The sequence below is a fragment of the Anolis carolinensis genome, chromosome 4, assembly GCF_035594765.1.
Source record: "Anolis carolinensis isolate JA03-04 chromosome 4, rAnoCar3.1.pri, whole genome shotgun sequence".
Taxonomy (NCBI): domain Eukaryota; kingdom Metazoa; phylum Chordata; class Lepidosauria; order Squamata; family Dactyloidae; genus Anolis; species Anolis carolinensis.
This window is the reverse complement of record NC_085844.1, coordinates 40,713,842-40,732,423: the sequence shown is the minus strand read 5'-3', so window position 1 is coordinate 40,732,423 and position 18,582 is coordinate 40,713,842. Positions and strand designations below refer to the sequence as shown.

At 41.7% G+C, this 18,582-nt stretch overlaps 1 protein-coding gene across 1 annotated transcript in view; it reads right to left on the bottom strand.

The window, feature by feature from the left end:
* Positions 1-14,749, bottom strand: part of tram1 (translocation associated membrane protein 1) — a 37,106-nt gene extending 22,357 nt beyond the window's left edge. Inside the window, exons 1-6 of the mRNA XM_003219636.4 lie at positions 14,449-14,749; positions 8,139-8,202; positions 6,539-6,660; positions 5,485-5,601; positions 3,989-4,047; positions 2,406-2,490 (exon numbers count right to left, since the gene is read on the bottom strand). Of these exons, the coding sequence (XP_003219684.1) occupies positions 2,406-2,490; positions 3,989-4,047; positions 5,485-5,601; positions 6,539-6,660; positions 8,139-8,202; positions 14,449-14,571 (570 nt within the window). The 5' untranslated portion in view covers positions 14,572-14,749. The remainder of the gene's footprint in view (positions 1-2,405; positions 2,491-3,988; positions 4,048-5,484; positions 5,602-6,538; positions 6,661-8,138; positions 8,203-14,448) is intronic.
* Between the last annotated feature and the right edge of the window lie 3,833 nt (positions 14,750-18,582).

Below are 18,582 nucleotides of genomic sequence, written 5' to 3'. Positions count from 1 at the left end.
TCGCCCTCATCCAGGCTAATACAGCGGGCTTCATTGGAATTAGGTGGAAAGGAGTAGTAGAGTCTCGGTACTGTAGCCAGGTCTGAAACCAGACTGCGATTGGTCCAGAAAATCCGTATTTTCCAAGAATCCCTGGAGCTGGGAAGCAACCACCCGCTCCAAGACCTTGCCCAAGAATGGAAGGTTAGAGATTGGTCTGTAGTTACTGAGGTTAGCCGGATCCAAGGAGGCTTTCTTCAAAACAGGCCTCACCACAGCTTGTTTTAGGCCAGATGGAAATATGCCCTGCTCCAAAGAGGAATTGATTATTCTCACAAACCAATCAACTAGCCCTCCACTGGCTTGTTTTAAGAGCCAAGATGAGCAAGGGTCAAGGGCACAGGTGGTCGCCCTCACCTCTCCAAGAATCTTGTCCACATCATCAGGCTGCACAAGCTGAAACGAATCCCACAAGATCGAACAGACAGATGCCTTGGTTACCTCACCTGGCAATGCATCAAGGCCGGCGTCTAAGTCGGAACGAATCTGAGTGACTTTGTCTGCAAAATGGTGAGCGAACTCACTACACCGAGTTGACGAGATGTTGGGTGCTCCCCCGACCTGAGGAAGGTGGAGGAGCTCCCCAACAACTCGAAACAACTCTGAAGATCTATTTGTTGCAGACGCGATGCGGGCAGTCGAGAAAACTTTCCTGGCTGCCTGCAACACTGCAGAATAGGCCCTAATAGCGGCTCTAGACCGTGCTCGGTCAGATACGTCACGAGTTGTCCGCCAGCGGCACTCTAGTCTCCTTCTCGCACGTTTCATCTCCGCCAGCTCCCCAGTAAACCAGGGAGCTGGGGCAACTCCACGCAGCGAGAGGGGATGCTCAGGGGCGATCGTGTCTATTGCCCTGGACAACTTGCCATTATAACGAGTGACCAGGGCATCGACAGGATCGTCAGCTTCCATGGTAGCTTCCATGGTTCCATAAAACCAAGCTTTCTGAACGTATATCCAAACCTGACAGAGAAGGTAGGATATGGATTTGGTTGTTTAAACTGAATGATTTCTTCCTTGCAACAATTCTGGAGAATAGAGAAGCACAACATTCAAACCAAGTTTGAGTGGAGGTATGGGGAAGCGGCCACCCTCCATATCTTGTTGAACTCCGATTTCCATTAACCCCAGGCAACACTTTCATCAGGAGTGAAAAGCCCAATATCTGGAGGGTTACATGTTCCACATCATTGGTTCAATGTTATATCAAAACCCTTTCTACAATCATTTTAAAAAGATCTACAGATTGTGTTGTAGAAGGCTTTCATGGCCGGAATCACTGGGTTGCTGTGAGTTTTCCAGGTTGTATGGCCATGTTCCAGCAGCATTCTCTCCTGATGTTTTACTCACATCTATTATTTGAGAACATAGAAATGCTGGATGACTCTTAACAACCACCATGTCAGACTATACAGAGAAGCCATTGAAATCCACAAGCATGTGGACAATTTCAACAGAAACGAGGAAACCATGAAAATGAACAAAATCTGGCTACCCGCATTAAAATGCTCTAAAATCAGGATAGTGAATAAAGAACAACACTCAGAAGATAGGGGAATTCCAAATAAGAAACAATCAGGGCCAGTTAACACCTCCCATCAAAGGCAGGAAGCAGCCAGGCTTTGAAGCAGAAAAGCTGTTCAATGCTAATCAAGCTGGCCAATTGCAACATTCACACTGGCCTCAAGCAAACAAGATTTCTTTCTCCCAATCTGAACAGATATATAAACTCCACTTGCCTAGTTTCCAAAAGACCTCACAACCTCTGAGGATGCCTGCCATAGATGTGGCCGAAACGTCAGAATGCTTCTCGAACATGGCCATACAGTCCGGAAAACTCACAGCAACCCAGGTCTACAGATTACTTGCAAAGCCGTCTGAAATTATCAGTTACATTCTCTTATTTGCAACTAACAATTCAATCTTATATAGGTTTAGTCATGCAGCTGAACAGGTCTTGTATTTCTAGGTAAATGAATAGATGACTAGAGCCTAAATTGTTATGAACAAACAGTTGATCACTACTTTCATAGAAGGCAGAGGAAGGTTTCCAGGTGTATGAACCAGTTTTTTTTAAGAGGAAGCCGACTGAAGATGTCCTTGCTATTTTGTACTAAAGACCTCATGTGAAGAGTCAGAGACCTTGAGTAACATTACAGGTTAGATGAAAGAACTAACATTCAACATTAGGTAACAGACCCAGGCAATGTTTAAGGAACATCAAATAGCTTTCCAATATACCCAATGCTTAAAAATCACAGTTCTTTGAAGAGCTTACATTTCTGCTCCTATTTCCTGGCTAATTAAAACTTACCCCCCCCCTTTTTTTTTAGGAGGCTTTAAAGACAACTTTAAAGTAGGCTTACTTTTTTTGTCTTCTGGAAATAGAGTTCTGGAAAGGCATGGAACCAGTATGCTAGCTGGGAGATGTAAAAAAACTTCATCTGAAACCTGCATAATAATGCAGAAAGAGAAAGTTTAAACATATTGAAATACCTCCTGAAAAAAAATCACATGAAAATTTGATGTTATAATGGACACACAATGAACACGTTTTCTTGAGTGATGTGTTGTTGCTGTGTGCCTTTTCAAGTCATTTCCGAGGGCCCATCCATACTGCCATATAATCAGTGTAGACTCATAATACAGTTTTAAGCAGTTAATCTGTGACATGCTAAGGTTCTCCCGGTGGGTTTCTGTGACTGAGCCAGGATTTGAAACTTGGTCTCTCTAAACTCCAGTCCAATATTCCAACAATTTAACCACATGATTGGCAACAATTAATTTATGATGGAAGTTACCAGTAATACACTATTAATAAAAATAGCATTCATTGAACGTGCATTAGAACTGTGTTTCTTAAATGTTTTTCACTTGTGACCCTTTTCTAGCTGAGAAATGTTTATGTGACCCAAATATACAAGTATATAAAATAGGTATGAAAATCAAATGTTTACTTATAACAAATCATCATTTGCAAGGCTTGTGATACAGGCTGCTTTTCCCTTTTGTGGAGAACAGCTGAAGCATTTTGTGCAGAGTCCATGATAAAAACTGCAGGTTGTTGCTAACAAATTTGTGTAAATGGGTGGCATTCAGGAACCTTTTACTGGTGCCAATTTTTTGTTACATTGAGCTAAGGAGACCGCATTTGGGATCAGGACCCACAATTTAAGAAGCAGTGTATTAGAAGACCAGGTGAAGAGGCTTATATAGCATGTAAAAATAGGGTAATTATAATACAGTGGAAACTTAACTTAAGAACATTCCAATTTAGTGCTTTGAGTTAAGAGCTGTTGGTCGGTCCGTGTTTTGCTTTAACATAGGAACAGCATTTTGAGTTAGGAATTAGCATTACAGTGAGTGCTAGAGTGAGTACAGGGCCTTAGGGAGCAGCCTCCATGCCTCTGTAACTCATGATCTTGTCCACTTTGGGAGACTGCCGTCTTTGGGCTAGTTGATTTTGTGTGGTTTGCACTGCTGGTATGTTTGGCTTCATGAAGAGAGAGAGGGAGAGAGAACAAGAGAGGAAGGGAGGCTGGAATGAATGAGTATGAAGAAAACAATGCTTCTGCCTTTTCACTTTGTACTTCCTTGCCACAACTTTGTGCTTCTACCACTTTAAAGTTCATCTTTCTTTTTTATTGTTCCATGTTATTGTGCATTTATACATTATTTGTTATTTATAAAGTACATTTTCTTATTTAAAATACAGAACAAAAAATAAGGGGGGCTTTGGGGAACTGGAACAGATTAATAGCATTTCAATTGGAAATTCGCTTTAGATAAGAGCATTTTGAGTTAAGAGCTAAATCACAGAATTAATTAAACTTTTAAGTCAAGGTATCACTTTAGTTGCACACAAGATATCAACTCATTTAAAGCAAAATAAATAGTGAACACACATATGCACATACACTACTTTATGAATTTAACAAAGTAAACTTACGGCATTGCTGTATGCGGGTAGTCTCTCCAGAGTGATGTTGGATCAGAAATGTAGTTCTCCTGAAAATGAGGAGGGTTCACATTTTAAAATCCGGTCAATTAGGGCACAACACAGTTCCTTTTTTGGACAATAGTTTGCCATAATCTCTTTGCTAGCAAAGCTACTGATAATGTGGAACTCTAGAGGTTTGTAGATCCAAAATGTTTTTTCCCCAAGTTCTGGTCGACTCTGGATATGTTGCAACCCTTAAAACTTATCCTCAGAAAATGTTTAACAAAGTGTTCCCAAAAGGCAAGGAAGGGCAAAGGATATTTGCCTTCATTATATCGGAATGCAGATCAGACCAGTTGCATGTGATTCCTCACAATCCTTTGAGGTACTAATTCAAGCCTTTCAGAGACTCAGTCATATTGTCTGCCAAGCCCTTGCTTCCTCACTCAATGAAAAATGTCCTCTCTCACAGTACATGTCTTGCCCAGAAGGGGATAGACTGCAGCATGAAGACTCTCTCTGACGGCGCCGGAGTTAGATCTCTTCTGATCACTGAGATGAGAGATTGAATTTTCTTGGCATTTGAGGATAGGGATTCTTCAGCCTCACAGCACAGAAAGCCATGCACAGTAGACAAACTACCACCCATTTAGAGAGCTTGGAAGTATTGGTGTTTTGGATTATAGCTTCCTGGGTCTTTCATTTTGTATAGCCGCTAGCCACTCTGGTTTTAGAGAATTCTTGGAATTATAATCAACAAAAATAAAGTTGCTTTGCCCATTCATCAGCCATTGCATGAACATTTATTTCCCATTCTTTCCCAGAAACAAAACCAAACGAGTCGTGCCATATGCCTACCTGCAGTTCACTTGGAAGATAATACAGCATAACACTAAATTTTTGATCACCCTCTTTTCCCACTTTCACATGATGAAATAGATAATATAGAATCTTTACTAATGGCTCTATACACTTGGGTTTCCAAGAGAGTTGTGACCTTGCACATGCAGATGAAATAGAAATAATTGTGAAAAGGAAACGGAAAGATCAACATCTGCAATGATTCAGACTTGAATAAAAATGTTATCTGATCCAGTTAAAGAAACCCCAAAAATGTCATAACTACGTTATGCCATTTAATCTATTCCTGCAAGAAAATGAATGGAAGCCACATATTTGTTTACATGAGCAAACATGCACTTAATTTGATATGATCCAGGTAAACACATATGTAATTGAAACAGTAGCCATTTGCAAAGCTTCCACTGAAATCAATCAGTAAAGTCAGATTTCAACAATCTTTCTAAGTTTAGATTCAAACCACCAAGGGGGTCATCCCCAAAATACAAAAGTTTAGAAAACATTTGCTGTTGAAAAGAGCTGAAAAACAGTTAGTTGTTCAGTTTTGAGCCAAGATTAAACTGTCATAAAGAAATCCCAATCAAGGAGTTCAGATACTTTCAAATCACTCTTTTCACTATAAACACGGAAGGTGAGGTACTCACAGACACAAGAATGCTGGTACCCCAGACACAGGAGAAAAGGTAGAATGCACTGAGTTGTCCAGATTCATTGAACTTGCTATGCTTCGTCTTGGAGAAGTGCATTTTCCTGTTTATTTTCTAACAGAAAAAGTAATTTGTATTATTGATCTGGACAATGATTTTGATAAAGAGTCATTTGTCATGTCAAGGCAAAATCTAAAGCCAAGTCTACAGTGCATGCAGCAATCAATTACCATATATACTTATAAAGGACTCTTGTGAATAAGGCGAGTGCAAGTTTTGGGTTCAAAATTACAGAATTTGCTATGATCTGTGGAGCACAAAATCTAGAGGCATGTAAAAATAAATCTTTTCCTTTTCTTTTATAAAAGCTTGTAGAGGGAGAATTCTCAGGAAGATCTAAAGTAGTGGTTCTCAACCTGTGGGTACAACTCCCAGAAATCCCAGCCAGTTTACTAGCTGTTAGGATTTCTGGGATTGAAGGTCAAAACATCTGGGAACACACAGGTTGAGAACCACTGATCTAAAGAGAAGGAGAAGATCTGTTTGTTTGAGGGGTTACATTGGAAGTGTGTATAAACTGCACTGCAGTTCTCAAAAATATACACAGGGAAGGGAATATATATAAGAAAGAAGAACAAATGAAGGTGGGGGAAAGAACGAAGCATCATTATCGACCCATCACAAAGACAGTGACAAGAGGCAGAGGGGAGAAGCTCCCACATCATCATCTTCATCAATCATGTGGCCTGAAAAAATGGGGGATGGGGGGAGAGTAAAGTGCAACAAAAACAACCTGCTTCTATTAGGGACTCAGTGCAAAGATGTTGACAAGAAGCATAGGTAAGACTTTATTACCCCTCACTTGCCCAAATCATGGTGGAGAACTTGTCAGTAACTGGTAGGAAGCACAGAACACATTGAATCGGCATAATTGTCCCTGTCTCTAGCATTAGCCCAAGGAGAAGTCAACCCAGAATTTTATTAACATATTGTTGAGTATATTGGGTATATTACATTAATACCCAGTATTGTCCTTGCAAACAATACTTACATCTAGCACATATTCTTGAATAATTGCGTGGATGATTATTGCCACCAGCATATAGAAGAAAACAGTCGCCAGGTCTTTGATGCCATAGTGATACAATGTGATTGTTTCTGTGGACTCTGTTTCTGAGAGAGAAGAGACAGCAACCTTCAAAAAATGCCAGCTCAACCCTCATCACCCCAAATACAAGAAAGAACAGCAACAAAACAGAGTCTTTCTGATTTGGTGACCACTACAAAAAAAAAAAACCCTATTACGTACTTCTATACAATGAGCTCAAGTGATGTGGAATATATGGCCCATCAGAGGATGGTAGGCTGCAATTACTAGCATGTGTTACTCTAGGCTTATGCTTATAAAACTATGTAACATGATTTTTGTTCTTGGGTTATAAATATCATTTCCTAATTGGTTCTATCATAAAAACATGGGAAAAGTTTATTATACTGCAAAAACTTTGCTTTTGCAGGACATCTTGCAGCACATTTTGCTATAGTTTTTCAATGAATATCTCATACAGAATCAACTAATTCAACATAGTTTATAGCAGCCAAAAAAGTTTCTGGAGCATAACAACTACTTTCAAAGTAAGTACTGCACAATTAAACAGGAATAATACTTTCAAACCAGGAACATATTTTTTTTTCAAATTCTGTTACATAGTGTATTAAGTTTTTCAACAATACCTGGCTCTGTGTGTCACACATTCCTTATCCCAGCCCTAGCTGGTACACAGTATGAGGAATATAAGGTCTAACTAATAACGCATGCAGCATCTAAAAATATTGGAAGAGATTTGGCTTAAATGTAATTGTTAGTCCAAAATTCGAATCTGGGGAGCAGAATGAGCGCCTGCTGTTAGGCTCAGCTTCTGCCAACCTAGCAATTCGAAAAGATGCAAATGTGAGTAGATCAAGAGGTACCCCTTCTGTGGGAAGGTAATGGCACTCCATGCAGTCATGCTGGCCACATAACCTTGGAGGTTCTACGGACAATGCCTGCTCTTCAGTTTAGAATTGGAGATGGGCATCAACCCCCAGAGTCAGACATGACTAGACTTAATGTCAGGGGAAAACCTTTACCTAGTCCAAAATAACATATCAATGGAACTTAAGTAACTTAACAATTCAATTTAGACCTGCATTTTCAGGTTCCAAATTAATTGTTTGAAATATGAACAAGATATAAAAAACAACCCTTTTCCTGCACCCAGAAGCAGTTCATATTCACAATAGTCAATGAAAAACATGGTGTCAATTGTTAGTCCCAACCATGGTTTGATGCTAAAATCTTGGAATTGAATATTTTATCTCCCATTTTAGCACACTGTGCCTTTAGCTTTTACATGTAGTAATCAATAGTTTTTTGAATGAACAAACAAACCAAGTTGGCAATCTATAACAAATCATGATTTCTAATCCTTTACCAGATAAATGTTGCTGAATGGAGTAAAACAACTAAGTGGTTAACTGAAAGTCAGGAAGGAAAGAATGAAATCCTGATCTATGATGGGGAAGGCAAAGTTTGCTGTTTCTAGGGGTTTTTACTTCTGAAGATAATAGTTTTCTCTACTGAGATGCATAAATATCTGATAGAGTGTTACCTGTGGCAGGAATGGTGACATTATATTGAAGTGTAACAAAAACAACAGCTGCTTTTGCTGTAACCTGAAACAACAGGAAATCTCAAGTAAATGTGTGCTACAAACAATCTTAAGGCAAATTAAATTTTTAACAAAAGTCATTAAAATAAACAGGTCTGCAGTGAGGTAAGTGTGGCTGTCCAGTTGCTGCCGAACTCCAACTCCTTTTAGCCCTAATCAGTATAATAAGGAATGATGAGGAATGATGGAGGAGAAAGTCCAGCACCATCTGGAGAGCTGCACTTTGCTCATCCCTCTTCTAAGTAAAAGAACAGTATTGAACAGTATTGAACAAGGCTCTGAAAGATGTATAATGGGCTGAAAAAGGAAGGTTACTTCCATAATTCATCAAAAAGATGCAGCCGTGTTTGTTTGTATAAACATCCAAAGACATCTTGTAGCATTTTTGAGCCTGAGAGATAGACTCGGTCTACTTCATTAGGTGTAGTTACAAAAACATATGCTATAAACTTCCTTCAGTCTCAAAGGTGCAACAAGATGCCTTTGCATCATTAATCATTATTATGTCAACAATGCACATATTAGCCCAAGATTGCAAATGAACACCCAGATATTTGTTTACTATTTTGCTTGCCTACACATTTCTATTTTTGAGCATCTGTGATTTAACACAACAAGAATACTAAAACATTCTCAGGCCCATATGGGACTGCCGTTTCTGTAACCTTTTGTGATATACACACATATACAGACACACACACACACACTTAATAGAAAGACACAACACAAGAGAAGCCGCCAACTACATTAATAGCATGAAAATGAAACCTGCATGCTGTCAGGTCAGCAACCAAATGGAAGCATCTTTTCTCACTTTTGAATTCATTTGAAAACTACTTTACTCTGTACAGCATCACCAGAGGATCCTGTCGTTTAAGGAATGGGGTTCACCTGGCTCTAAAGATAATGTTGCTCAAACCCTTTATCGCTGAGACCTGCTGTGAAGGACATTCAGGGCTGGATTAACCATTATGCAAAATAGGCAGGTGCTTAGAGCATCAGGGGAAGGGAAGCACCACAGAAGACTTCTATGGCCGGATTTACCATGGACCATATGGTGCAAAATTGCAAATTGTGCAATCCATGGAAAGAGGCTCCTGCAAGAAAAAACTATGGAACCCCCAGTGGAGCAATGGGTGGCAGGACTGCTGACTGACATGTCAGAGGTTTGAATCTGGGGAGAGTGAGCTCCCTCTGTCAGCTTCAGCTCCCCATGCGAGGACATTAGAGAAGCCTCCCACAAGGATGGTAAAACATCAAACATCTGGGCATCCCTTGGGCAATGTCTGTGCAGACGGCCAATTCTCTCACACCAGAAGTGACTTGCAGGTTCTCAAGTCACTCCTGGCACACACAAAAAATAGTAACAGAAAACTGGAAAAAGCAAGAGAAAACCTTTCAAATATAAATGAAGTGGAAGTGTACAAAGATAAACACTATTTTCCAACTTACTGTAAGTAAAATGGAAAAAACAACATTTTATCTTACTGTTTGTTATTATTTAGTTTAAATTAATATGCATGGGGGCACCAAATTCTTTTTTAAGCCCTGAGGATATGGGTTGAAGGTGAATCCTCAAGTCCCACTGTGGCTTCCATTGGAAAAACAAGCAGAGGCAAAGAGGGGAAACTTCCTTGGGATACATCTACAGTATAGAATTCATGCAGTTAATATGAGTTTAATGCCAAGGGCTCGCTGCAATGAAAATGGGAGATTTGTAGTTTGATGAGGCGTCAGCACTCTTTGGTAGAGAAAACTAAAGACCTTGTAAAACTACAACTTCTGGGATTCCATGGTCTGATGTCAGCCTCTTATCCTGATGTAATGACTAACCAGTGATTCTGAAATGGCTAACCAGTGATTCTGAAACTTTGCTTCTCTAGTTGTTTTAGACTAGAAGTTGAAGTCCAAAACACCTGGAGGGGCAAAGCCTGGGAAAGACTGTGCTAAACAAATTCATAGGCATCTGCTACTCAGGAGCTGTACTTTGGTGAAGCACCAGCACTCCTTGGCAGAGAAGGCTAATGACCCCAGGATCCCATAGCCTTGAGACAAGGTGATTAAAAGTGGTGCCAAAACTGCATTAATTCTAAATACATTCTTATCCTCTTTTGATTTCGGGAAGTTTTCCACCTTTTCTATATTTCTCTGGGTGCAACAGAAGGAATACAATTTGACACCACTTGAACTACCATAGCTTAGTGCTATGGAATCCCGGGATTTGAAGTTTGGTGAGGCAAGCAGCACTCTTTGGGAGACTTTTAAAGAAATTTCCAGGATCCCATAGCCCGGAGCCATGGCAGTTTATAGTGGTGCCAAAACTGCATTAATTGAACCCATCAGGCATGGGCAAACTTGAGCCCTCCAGGTCTTTTGGGCTTCAACTCCCACAATTCCACCCAGCTGTTAGGAATTGTGGGAGTTGAAGTCCAAAACACCTGGAGGGCCGGAGCTTGTCCAAGCCTGGTATAGATGCACCTGTATACTCTTTCAATTGGAAGGAAACCTTCCACCTTTCTCTGTTGTAGCTACACTGTAGAATGAGTGAAATCTGATAAAGTTTTATCTGTCTTGATTCAGTGCTGTGGAATCCTGGGATTTGTAGTTTCGTGAGGCACCAGCACTCTTGGGCAGGGGCTAAAAGACCTTTTAAAATTACCACTCCAAGGATCCCTTAGCCTTGAGCCATAGCAGTTAAAAGTAGTGCCAAAAGTGCGTTCATTCTGCAGCCCCAAGAGAAGCAAAAGGATGTTGCTTCTGTGGTCCATAGTAGTTCAAAGTGGTGGCCAAACTGCATTCACTCAGTGTAGCAGCACCCTGAGCCTATCACTTTGGAGAGGCAACGTGTCGCTCTGCCCAGAGAGAGGGGCGTGCCCAGAGCCGTCCACACAGGAGGCGGGTCTGTGGGGCTCTCCGAGGTCCACGTCACCGTCCACTTCACCTTCCCTGGAGCAGAAGGGGGAGAGAGACAGGATGGGCTGCTTGCCGCAGCGCCCCATGGGGCTTGTAGTCCTGCTGCTGGGCACACAAAGGACAGGCCGTCCTCTCCTCCTCCTCTCCAAGCCTCTTCCTGTTCTGGCAACCTGAGAAAAAACAAACCCTGCTTGCCTTCCCCCACCCGCTTTGCAACCAGAGAGGCAGCCCAGCCTCCCCGCCCTCCCCATAGAGCTCGCTCACAGTGCCACGTAACCTTCCTAGACCAGGAACTGGAGCCAGCCTTTGGGGAATATGGGGGGGGGGGTGTGATTTCTCCACGCCTCCTGCAAATGCTGCTCTGCTTTGTGGCTCTGGCAAAGCAGAGAGGATTGAGCCAACCCTTCTCTCCTTCAACTAGAACCCTCTCCATCTCCAATTGCAAACATGAGCTTTACAGCTGGCTGCGGGGGTGCATCTTCATCGTAGCATTAATGCAGCTTGATACCACTTTAAATGCCCTGGCTCAATGCGAGGGAATCCTGGGAGTTTCGTGAGTCTATGGCCAAGGAGGCTCAAGATCTTGTCATGCTACAACTCCCAGGATTCATTCCATCACATTTAAGCCATAGCAGTTCCCAGTGATGTCCGAACTGCATTAACTGTACAGTGGAGAATATATTGTGGGTTGGTTCAAGACATTGTAAAACTACAACTCACAGGAGCATTCATTCAACACTATAGAGCAGGCATGGGCAAACTTGGGCCCTCCAGGTGTTTTGGACTTCAACTCCCACAATTCCTAACAGCTGGAAGGCTGTTAGGAATTGTTGGAGGTGTAGTTCAAAACACCTGGAGGGCCCAAGTTTGCCCATGCCTGAACTACATAGTTCAATTAATGCAGTTTTGGCACCACTTAAGCTTAAGGGGGAAAGAAAGGGGCCTGAGGCTGTAAGGAATGGTGGGGTTTGAAGTCCAAAACACCTGGAGGGCCCAAGTTTGCCCATGTCTGCTATAGAGCCATGCAAGAACTAGCTGCTGGACCACGTCTTGCTTCCAGGAATTAGCCACCCCTCGCTTTTCACTCCACTCAATATATGCACATGCAACAACAACACAGGCTTATTCATGTATGCAAAGGGATCTTGTAGCTCACTGAGAAAAAGAAAATATTAGCCTCAGCTTTTCCTAGGCTTAAGTCTGCTTCCTCAGATGCAACCGAAGATCCCGTCTTTTTCTCTACAGTGTAGAATTCATACAGCCCTGCATCACTTTAAACGCTATGGAGTTTTGGGAGCTTGGTGAGGCCTCACCACTCTTTGGCAATGAAGACTCAAGGCCTTGTCCAACTACAACTCCCAGATTTCCATAGCACTGACCCTTGGTAGTTCAAGGAGTCTCCAACTGCATTCATTCTACAACATAGGGACCAGTAGCTTGGCCACCACTTGCTTCCAGCAATTAACCATCTTTTGACTTTGATTTCATGCAGTAATAATAATAAAATTTTATTTATATTCCGCCCTATCTCCCCAGAGGGACTCAGGGCGAATTCCAAACATAAAAGGCATACACTCAATGCCCGAACACAACAACAATACACCCATAATAACGAAAAAACTGATAACCCAACATATAAAAACAAATTATGGCTTAATAACTAAAAGCAAATAAAAAATGCAACCTGTTATATCAGATATAAAACAAAACATCGAACAGAAGTGTCAATTTCCCAGTTCCTTGGGGGCAAATTAGATTATTTGCTACCCACATACAATAATAACACAGACTTTATTCATAGACTCACAAGAGCTGGAAGAGACAACAAGCCTCCTAGTCCATTCCACCATATATGCCAAGGGATCTCACCTCATGAAGAGAATGCAATGGTAGCATCAACGTTGGTAGGCTTAAATCTATCTCTCTAGATGCTCCTTCTCTACACTATAGAATAGGCATGGGCAAACTTTGGCCCTCCGGGTGTTTTGGCCGGTAGGCTGTTAGGAATTGTGGGAGTTGAAGTCCAAAACACCCGGAGGGCCAAAGTTTGCCCATGTCTGCTGTAGAACTAATGCCATTGGGCACCACTTTAACTGTCACGGCTCAATGCTATGGAATCGTGGAAGATGTAGTTTGACACGTGTCTTTAGCCTTCTCTGCCAAAGAGTGTGAGTGCCTTAACAAACTGCTCCCATGATGCCATAGCACTGAGCCATGGGAGATGGAAGTGGTATCAAATTGCATTAATTCTACAGTGTGGATGCATCCAGGGACTAAGCCTGAGATTTTATTCCACTCAGTACATTCACATGCAACAACACACACTTGTTCATGCATGCAAAAGGAGAGCATTAAGAGAAAGGAGAGGCTAGTATCAGCTTTGGTAGGCTTTAAGTCTACTTAGGTGAAAATAACAATTCCCATTTTATTCTCTGTGGCAGGCTTGGGCAAAGTTTGGCCCTCCAGGTGTTTTGGACTCCAACTCCCACCATTCCTAACAGCCTTTAGTCTTCACTGCAACATAGGGCTAGTGCTTCCCCAAACTATACATCAGTCATGGGCAAACTTGGACCCTCCAGGTGTTTTGGACTTCAACTACAGTAGAGTCTCACTTATCAAACATAAACGGGCTGGCAGAATGTTGGATAAGCAAATATGTTGGATAATAAGGAGGGATTAAGGAAAAGCCTATTACACATTGAATTAGGTTATGATTTTACAAATTAAGCACCCAAACAGCATGTTTAACAACAAATTTGACAGAAAAAGTAGTTCAATACGCAGTAATGCTATGTAGTAATTACTGTATTTATGAATTTAGCACCAAAATATCACGATGTATTGAAAACATTGACTACAAAAATGCGTTGGATAATCCAGAATGTTGGATAAGCGAGACTCTACTGTACCACAATTTCTTCGGGAATGTTTGCAAAAAAATGGGGTTTTCTGGAGTGTTTGCAAAAAGTGGGGTTTTGTGTTGGAATGTTTGCAAAAAGTGGGGTTTTCTTCTGGAATGTTTTGCAAAATTAAGCAGCGGAGGGGGAAAAGGAAGTGGCCTGAGACTGTTAGGAATGGTGGGAGCTGGAGTCCAAAACACCTGGAGGGCCAAAGTTGGGCCATGCCTGCTCAATGGGTCCATCTTTGCTGCAGAACTAATGCAGTTGGTCACTTTAGCCTGGCAATCCTGGGAGTGGTAGTTACGGCTCTCTTGGGCTGCCAGACCTTGTCAAACTACATCTCCCAGGGTTCCATGGTGGCGCCAGCTGCATTCATGCCACAGTGGGGATGCAGCTCCCTTGGAGGAAAGCACCATGGGCGCCCACCCAAAGCTCACCTCGAACATGAGCCCCAGCAGGAAGACCATGGCCATGCAAGAGACGATGTCCGCGTGGTTCTGCACGACGAACTCGTGGCTCAGCACCGGAGGGTTCTTGTTGCTCTTCTTGCGGATCGCCATGGCGGGCCAAGAGAAGAGCCTTCCTCCCCTTCCCCTTCCTCCTCCTCCTCCTCCTCTTGGGCCCTTGCTGTTGCTGCTGCTCCTTCTACTCCGCGGCCCGGCTCTGCGATCTCTGCGGAGGGAGGGAAGGAGGGAGGCCCAGGAACAGCCTCGCTTAGGCCCCGCCCCCTCCTCCTCCTCCTCCCTCTTCCACAAACATCTCCCCCTCCCTCCCTCCCTCCCTCCCTCGCTCTTTAGCCCAGCCTTCCCAGCCACAAACTCAGAGAAGGGCCTCGCTTCCTCCTTCCAATTCCCGACAGCGCCACCTCTGCTTTTTTACCGCCTTTGTCTGGTAAATAATACTTAACAGCACTGAACTGCTGCGAGTTCCAGAAGCATTCTCTCCTGACGTTTCGCCCGTATCTATAGTGATTCCGGCCATCAACAACACATGAAATAATGCTTTCAAAGTGTTGTCGAAGGCTTTCATGGCCGGGATCACAGGGTTGTTGTATGTCTTTCGGGCTGTGTGGCCATGTTCCAGAAGTATTCTCTCCTGACGTTTCGCCCACATCTATGGCAGGCATCCTCAGAGGCTGTGAGGCATGGATAAACTAGGCAAGGAAAGGAAAAAATATGTATACAGTAGAGTCTCACTTATCCAAGCTAAACGGGCCGGCAGAAGCTTGGATAAGCGAATATCTTGGATAATAAGGAGGGATTAAGGAAAAGCCTATTAAACATCAAATTAGGTTATGATTTTACAAATTAAGCACCAAAACATCGTGTTTTACAACAAATTTGACAGAAAAAGCAGTTGAATACGCAGGAATGTTATGTTGTAATTACTGTATTTACGAATTTAGCAACAAAATATCACGATATATTGAAAACATTGACTACAAAAATGGCTTGGATAATCCAGAGGCTTGGATAAGCGAATCTTGGATAAGTGAGACTCTACTGTATCTGTGGAGAGTCCAGGGTGTGGCAAGAGTCCTTTGTCAGTTGGAAGCCAGCATTAATGTTTCAGTTAATCACCCTAATTAGTATTGGAAAGGTTTTGTCTCTTGCCTGTGGGGCATCCTTTGTTCAGTCATTAGCCGTCCTTGGGGCTCCTCTGCCCTCAGAGTGTTGGTTCCCATCTACTGTTTTGATTTTAGAGTTTTTTAATACTGGTAGCCAGATTTTGTTCATTTTCATGGTTTCCTCCTTTCTGTTGAAGTTGTCCACATGCTTGTGGATTTCAATGGCTTCTCTGTGTAGTCTGACATGACAGTTGTTGTACATATTTTATGATCATACATTTTGACTTTGTTGTACCCCTTCTTCAGCCACCAGGAGAGGCAAGTAATAAATAAAACTGATTGTTATTGTTATTATTGCTGTGTAGATGTATCTACACAGCTGTAGCTTTTGCAAGGCCTTTAGCTTTCTCTGTCAAAGAGGACTAGTGCCTCACCAAACTACAATTCCCAGGATTCCAGCTCATTGAGCTATGGCAATTCAAGTGGTGCCAAACTGCCTTAATCCAAATTGTAGGTGCATTCAAAAAGAGATGTAAAAGGGGAAGGCTGCCTTTGAATCAACTGAGAGATTGAAGGAAGACTAAGAGTGCATCTATGCTTAGATTTAATGACATTCAAAACCACTTTAATTGCTATGGAATCATTGGAGCTGTAGTTTTAGAAGGTATTTACCCTTCTCTGCCAAATAATATTGCCACTTCACCAAACTACGACTCCCATGATGCTCCCTGAGTAGCAGATGTCCCTGAATTTGTTGAACTTTTGGCCTTCTAGGTGTTTTGGACTTCAACTCTCAGAAGCCCCAGCTAGCTTGGGGAACAGCCAGGAATTCTGGGAGCTGTATTCTGAAACAACTGGAGGAGCAACGTTTTAAAACTGTTGTTTTGGACAGCACCTGCATTTTGCAAGGAAATAGAGGAAAAGCTCATTCTTAAGGAATGGGTGTGCCACAACATTTAATTGTTCTGATGTGTAACACATATTTGGGCCAGAGAAACAGAATGGTTTCCAGTTAGCAACGGATCAGACAAAGCTGTACTTTATCTACCTATACATATTCGTAACTTGTATGCTGAATGTATCATCTGTAAAGCAGGATTAGATTTGGGGGAAGGAGGTGTGAAAATTGTAGGAAGGAACATCAACAATTTAATATATGCAGATGACTCTGTACTACAGTAGAGTCTCACTAATCCAAGCCTCGCTTATCCAAGCCTCTGGATAATCCAAGCCATTTTTGTAGTCAATGTTTCCAATATATCGTGATATTTTGGTGCTAAATTCGTAAATACAGTAATTACAACATAACATTACTGCGTATTGAACTACTTTTTCTGTCAAATTTGTTGTCTAACATGAAGTTTTGGTGCTTAATTTGTAAAATCATAACCTAATTTGATGTTTAATAGGCTTTTCCTTGATCAGTCCTTATTATCCAAGATATTCGCTTATCCAAGCTTCTGCCAGCCCGTTTAGCTTGGATTAGTGAGACTCTACTGTATTAACAGGAAATAGCAAAGACTTGGGATGATTGCTGAAGAAAGTCAAGGAAGAAATTGCAAAGGCAGATTTACAGTTAAATCTTAAGGAAACAACAATAGTGACCATAGATTATTTATATAACTTCAAAATAGATAGTGAAGACAAGGAAATTGTTCAGGTTTTTCCATATCTCAGCCCAGTCCTTAATTAGATTGGAAACTGTGTTGTCGTATGTTTTCATGGCCAGAATCACAGGGTTATTGTGTGTTTTCCGGGCTGTATGGCCATGTTCCAGAAGTATTTTCTCCTGATGTCTTCGCCCACATCTATGTCAGGCATCCTCAGAGGTTGTGAGGGATACCTGGTTGACCACCTGTTGGGAATGCTTTGATTGTGTGTTCCTGAATGGCAAGGGGTTGGACTGGGTGACTCTTGGGGTCTTTTCCAACTGTATCATTCCATGATTCTGAAAAATCAGAAGAAGATCAGGACTTGGAAAGGCAGCTGTAAAAGAATTACACAAGATTGTAAAATGTAGTTATGTCACGGAATATGTAAGTCAGGAGTTCCATGCCACTGTATTTCCAATTTCTATGTACGGTTCTGAAAGATGGAGAATGAAGGAAGATGATAAAATGAAAATCAATGTACAGTAGAGTCTCACTTATCCAAGCTAAACGGGCCAGTAGAAGCTTGGATAAGTGAATATCTTGGATAATAAGGAGGGATTAAGGAAAAGCCTATTAAACATCAAATTAGGTTATGATTTTACAAATTAAGCACCAAAACATCATGTTATACAACAAATTTGACAGAAAATGTAGTTCAATACGCAGTAATGTTATGTTGTAATTACTGCATTTACGAATTTAGCACCAAAATATCACGATATATTGAAAACACTAACTACAAAAATGGCTTGGATTATCCAGAGGCTTGGATTAGCGAGGCTTGGATTAGTGAGACTCTACTGTATTTATAAGGTGATTCTGGATAAGAGTTCTATGGATACATAGAGATAAATCACTCCTAGAATGAATCAACTTGAACTCTCCCCAGACAGCAAGATGACTAAATGGAGACTCAGGTTCTTTGACCATACCATGAGCAGACATGACTCACTGGAAAAGACAGTAATACTTCGTAAGATGGAAGGCAATAGGAAAAGAGAAAGGATAGAATCAACCAAGGAAGTCATGGTCCTGAGCCTGCAAGACCTGATGAAAGGTTACACTGAGGTCTCTCATTCATGAAATCCCAGCCAGTTTACCAGCTGTTAGGATTTCTGGGAGTTGAAGACCAAAACATCTGGGGACCCACGGGTTGAGAACCACTGCCATAAGTTGAAGTCAACTTGATAGCAGTTAAGAAGAAGAGTAAAATTGCAATGTGTCCATAGGAAGTGAGAAGGGCTGTTTGCAATTTCTAGATTTTCCTTGGGTGTAGTCCACATAAATATGAATGGATATGCTTCTTTGTTGTACAATCTGTTTCCTAGAACAAGTGTGTCAGGATTCCAGAT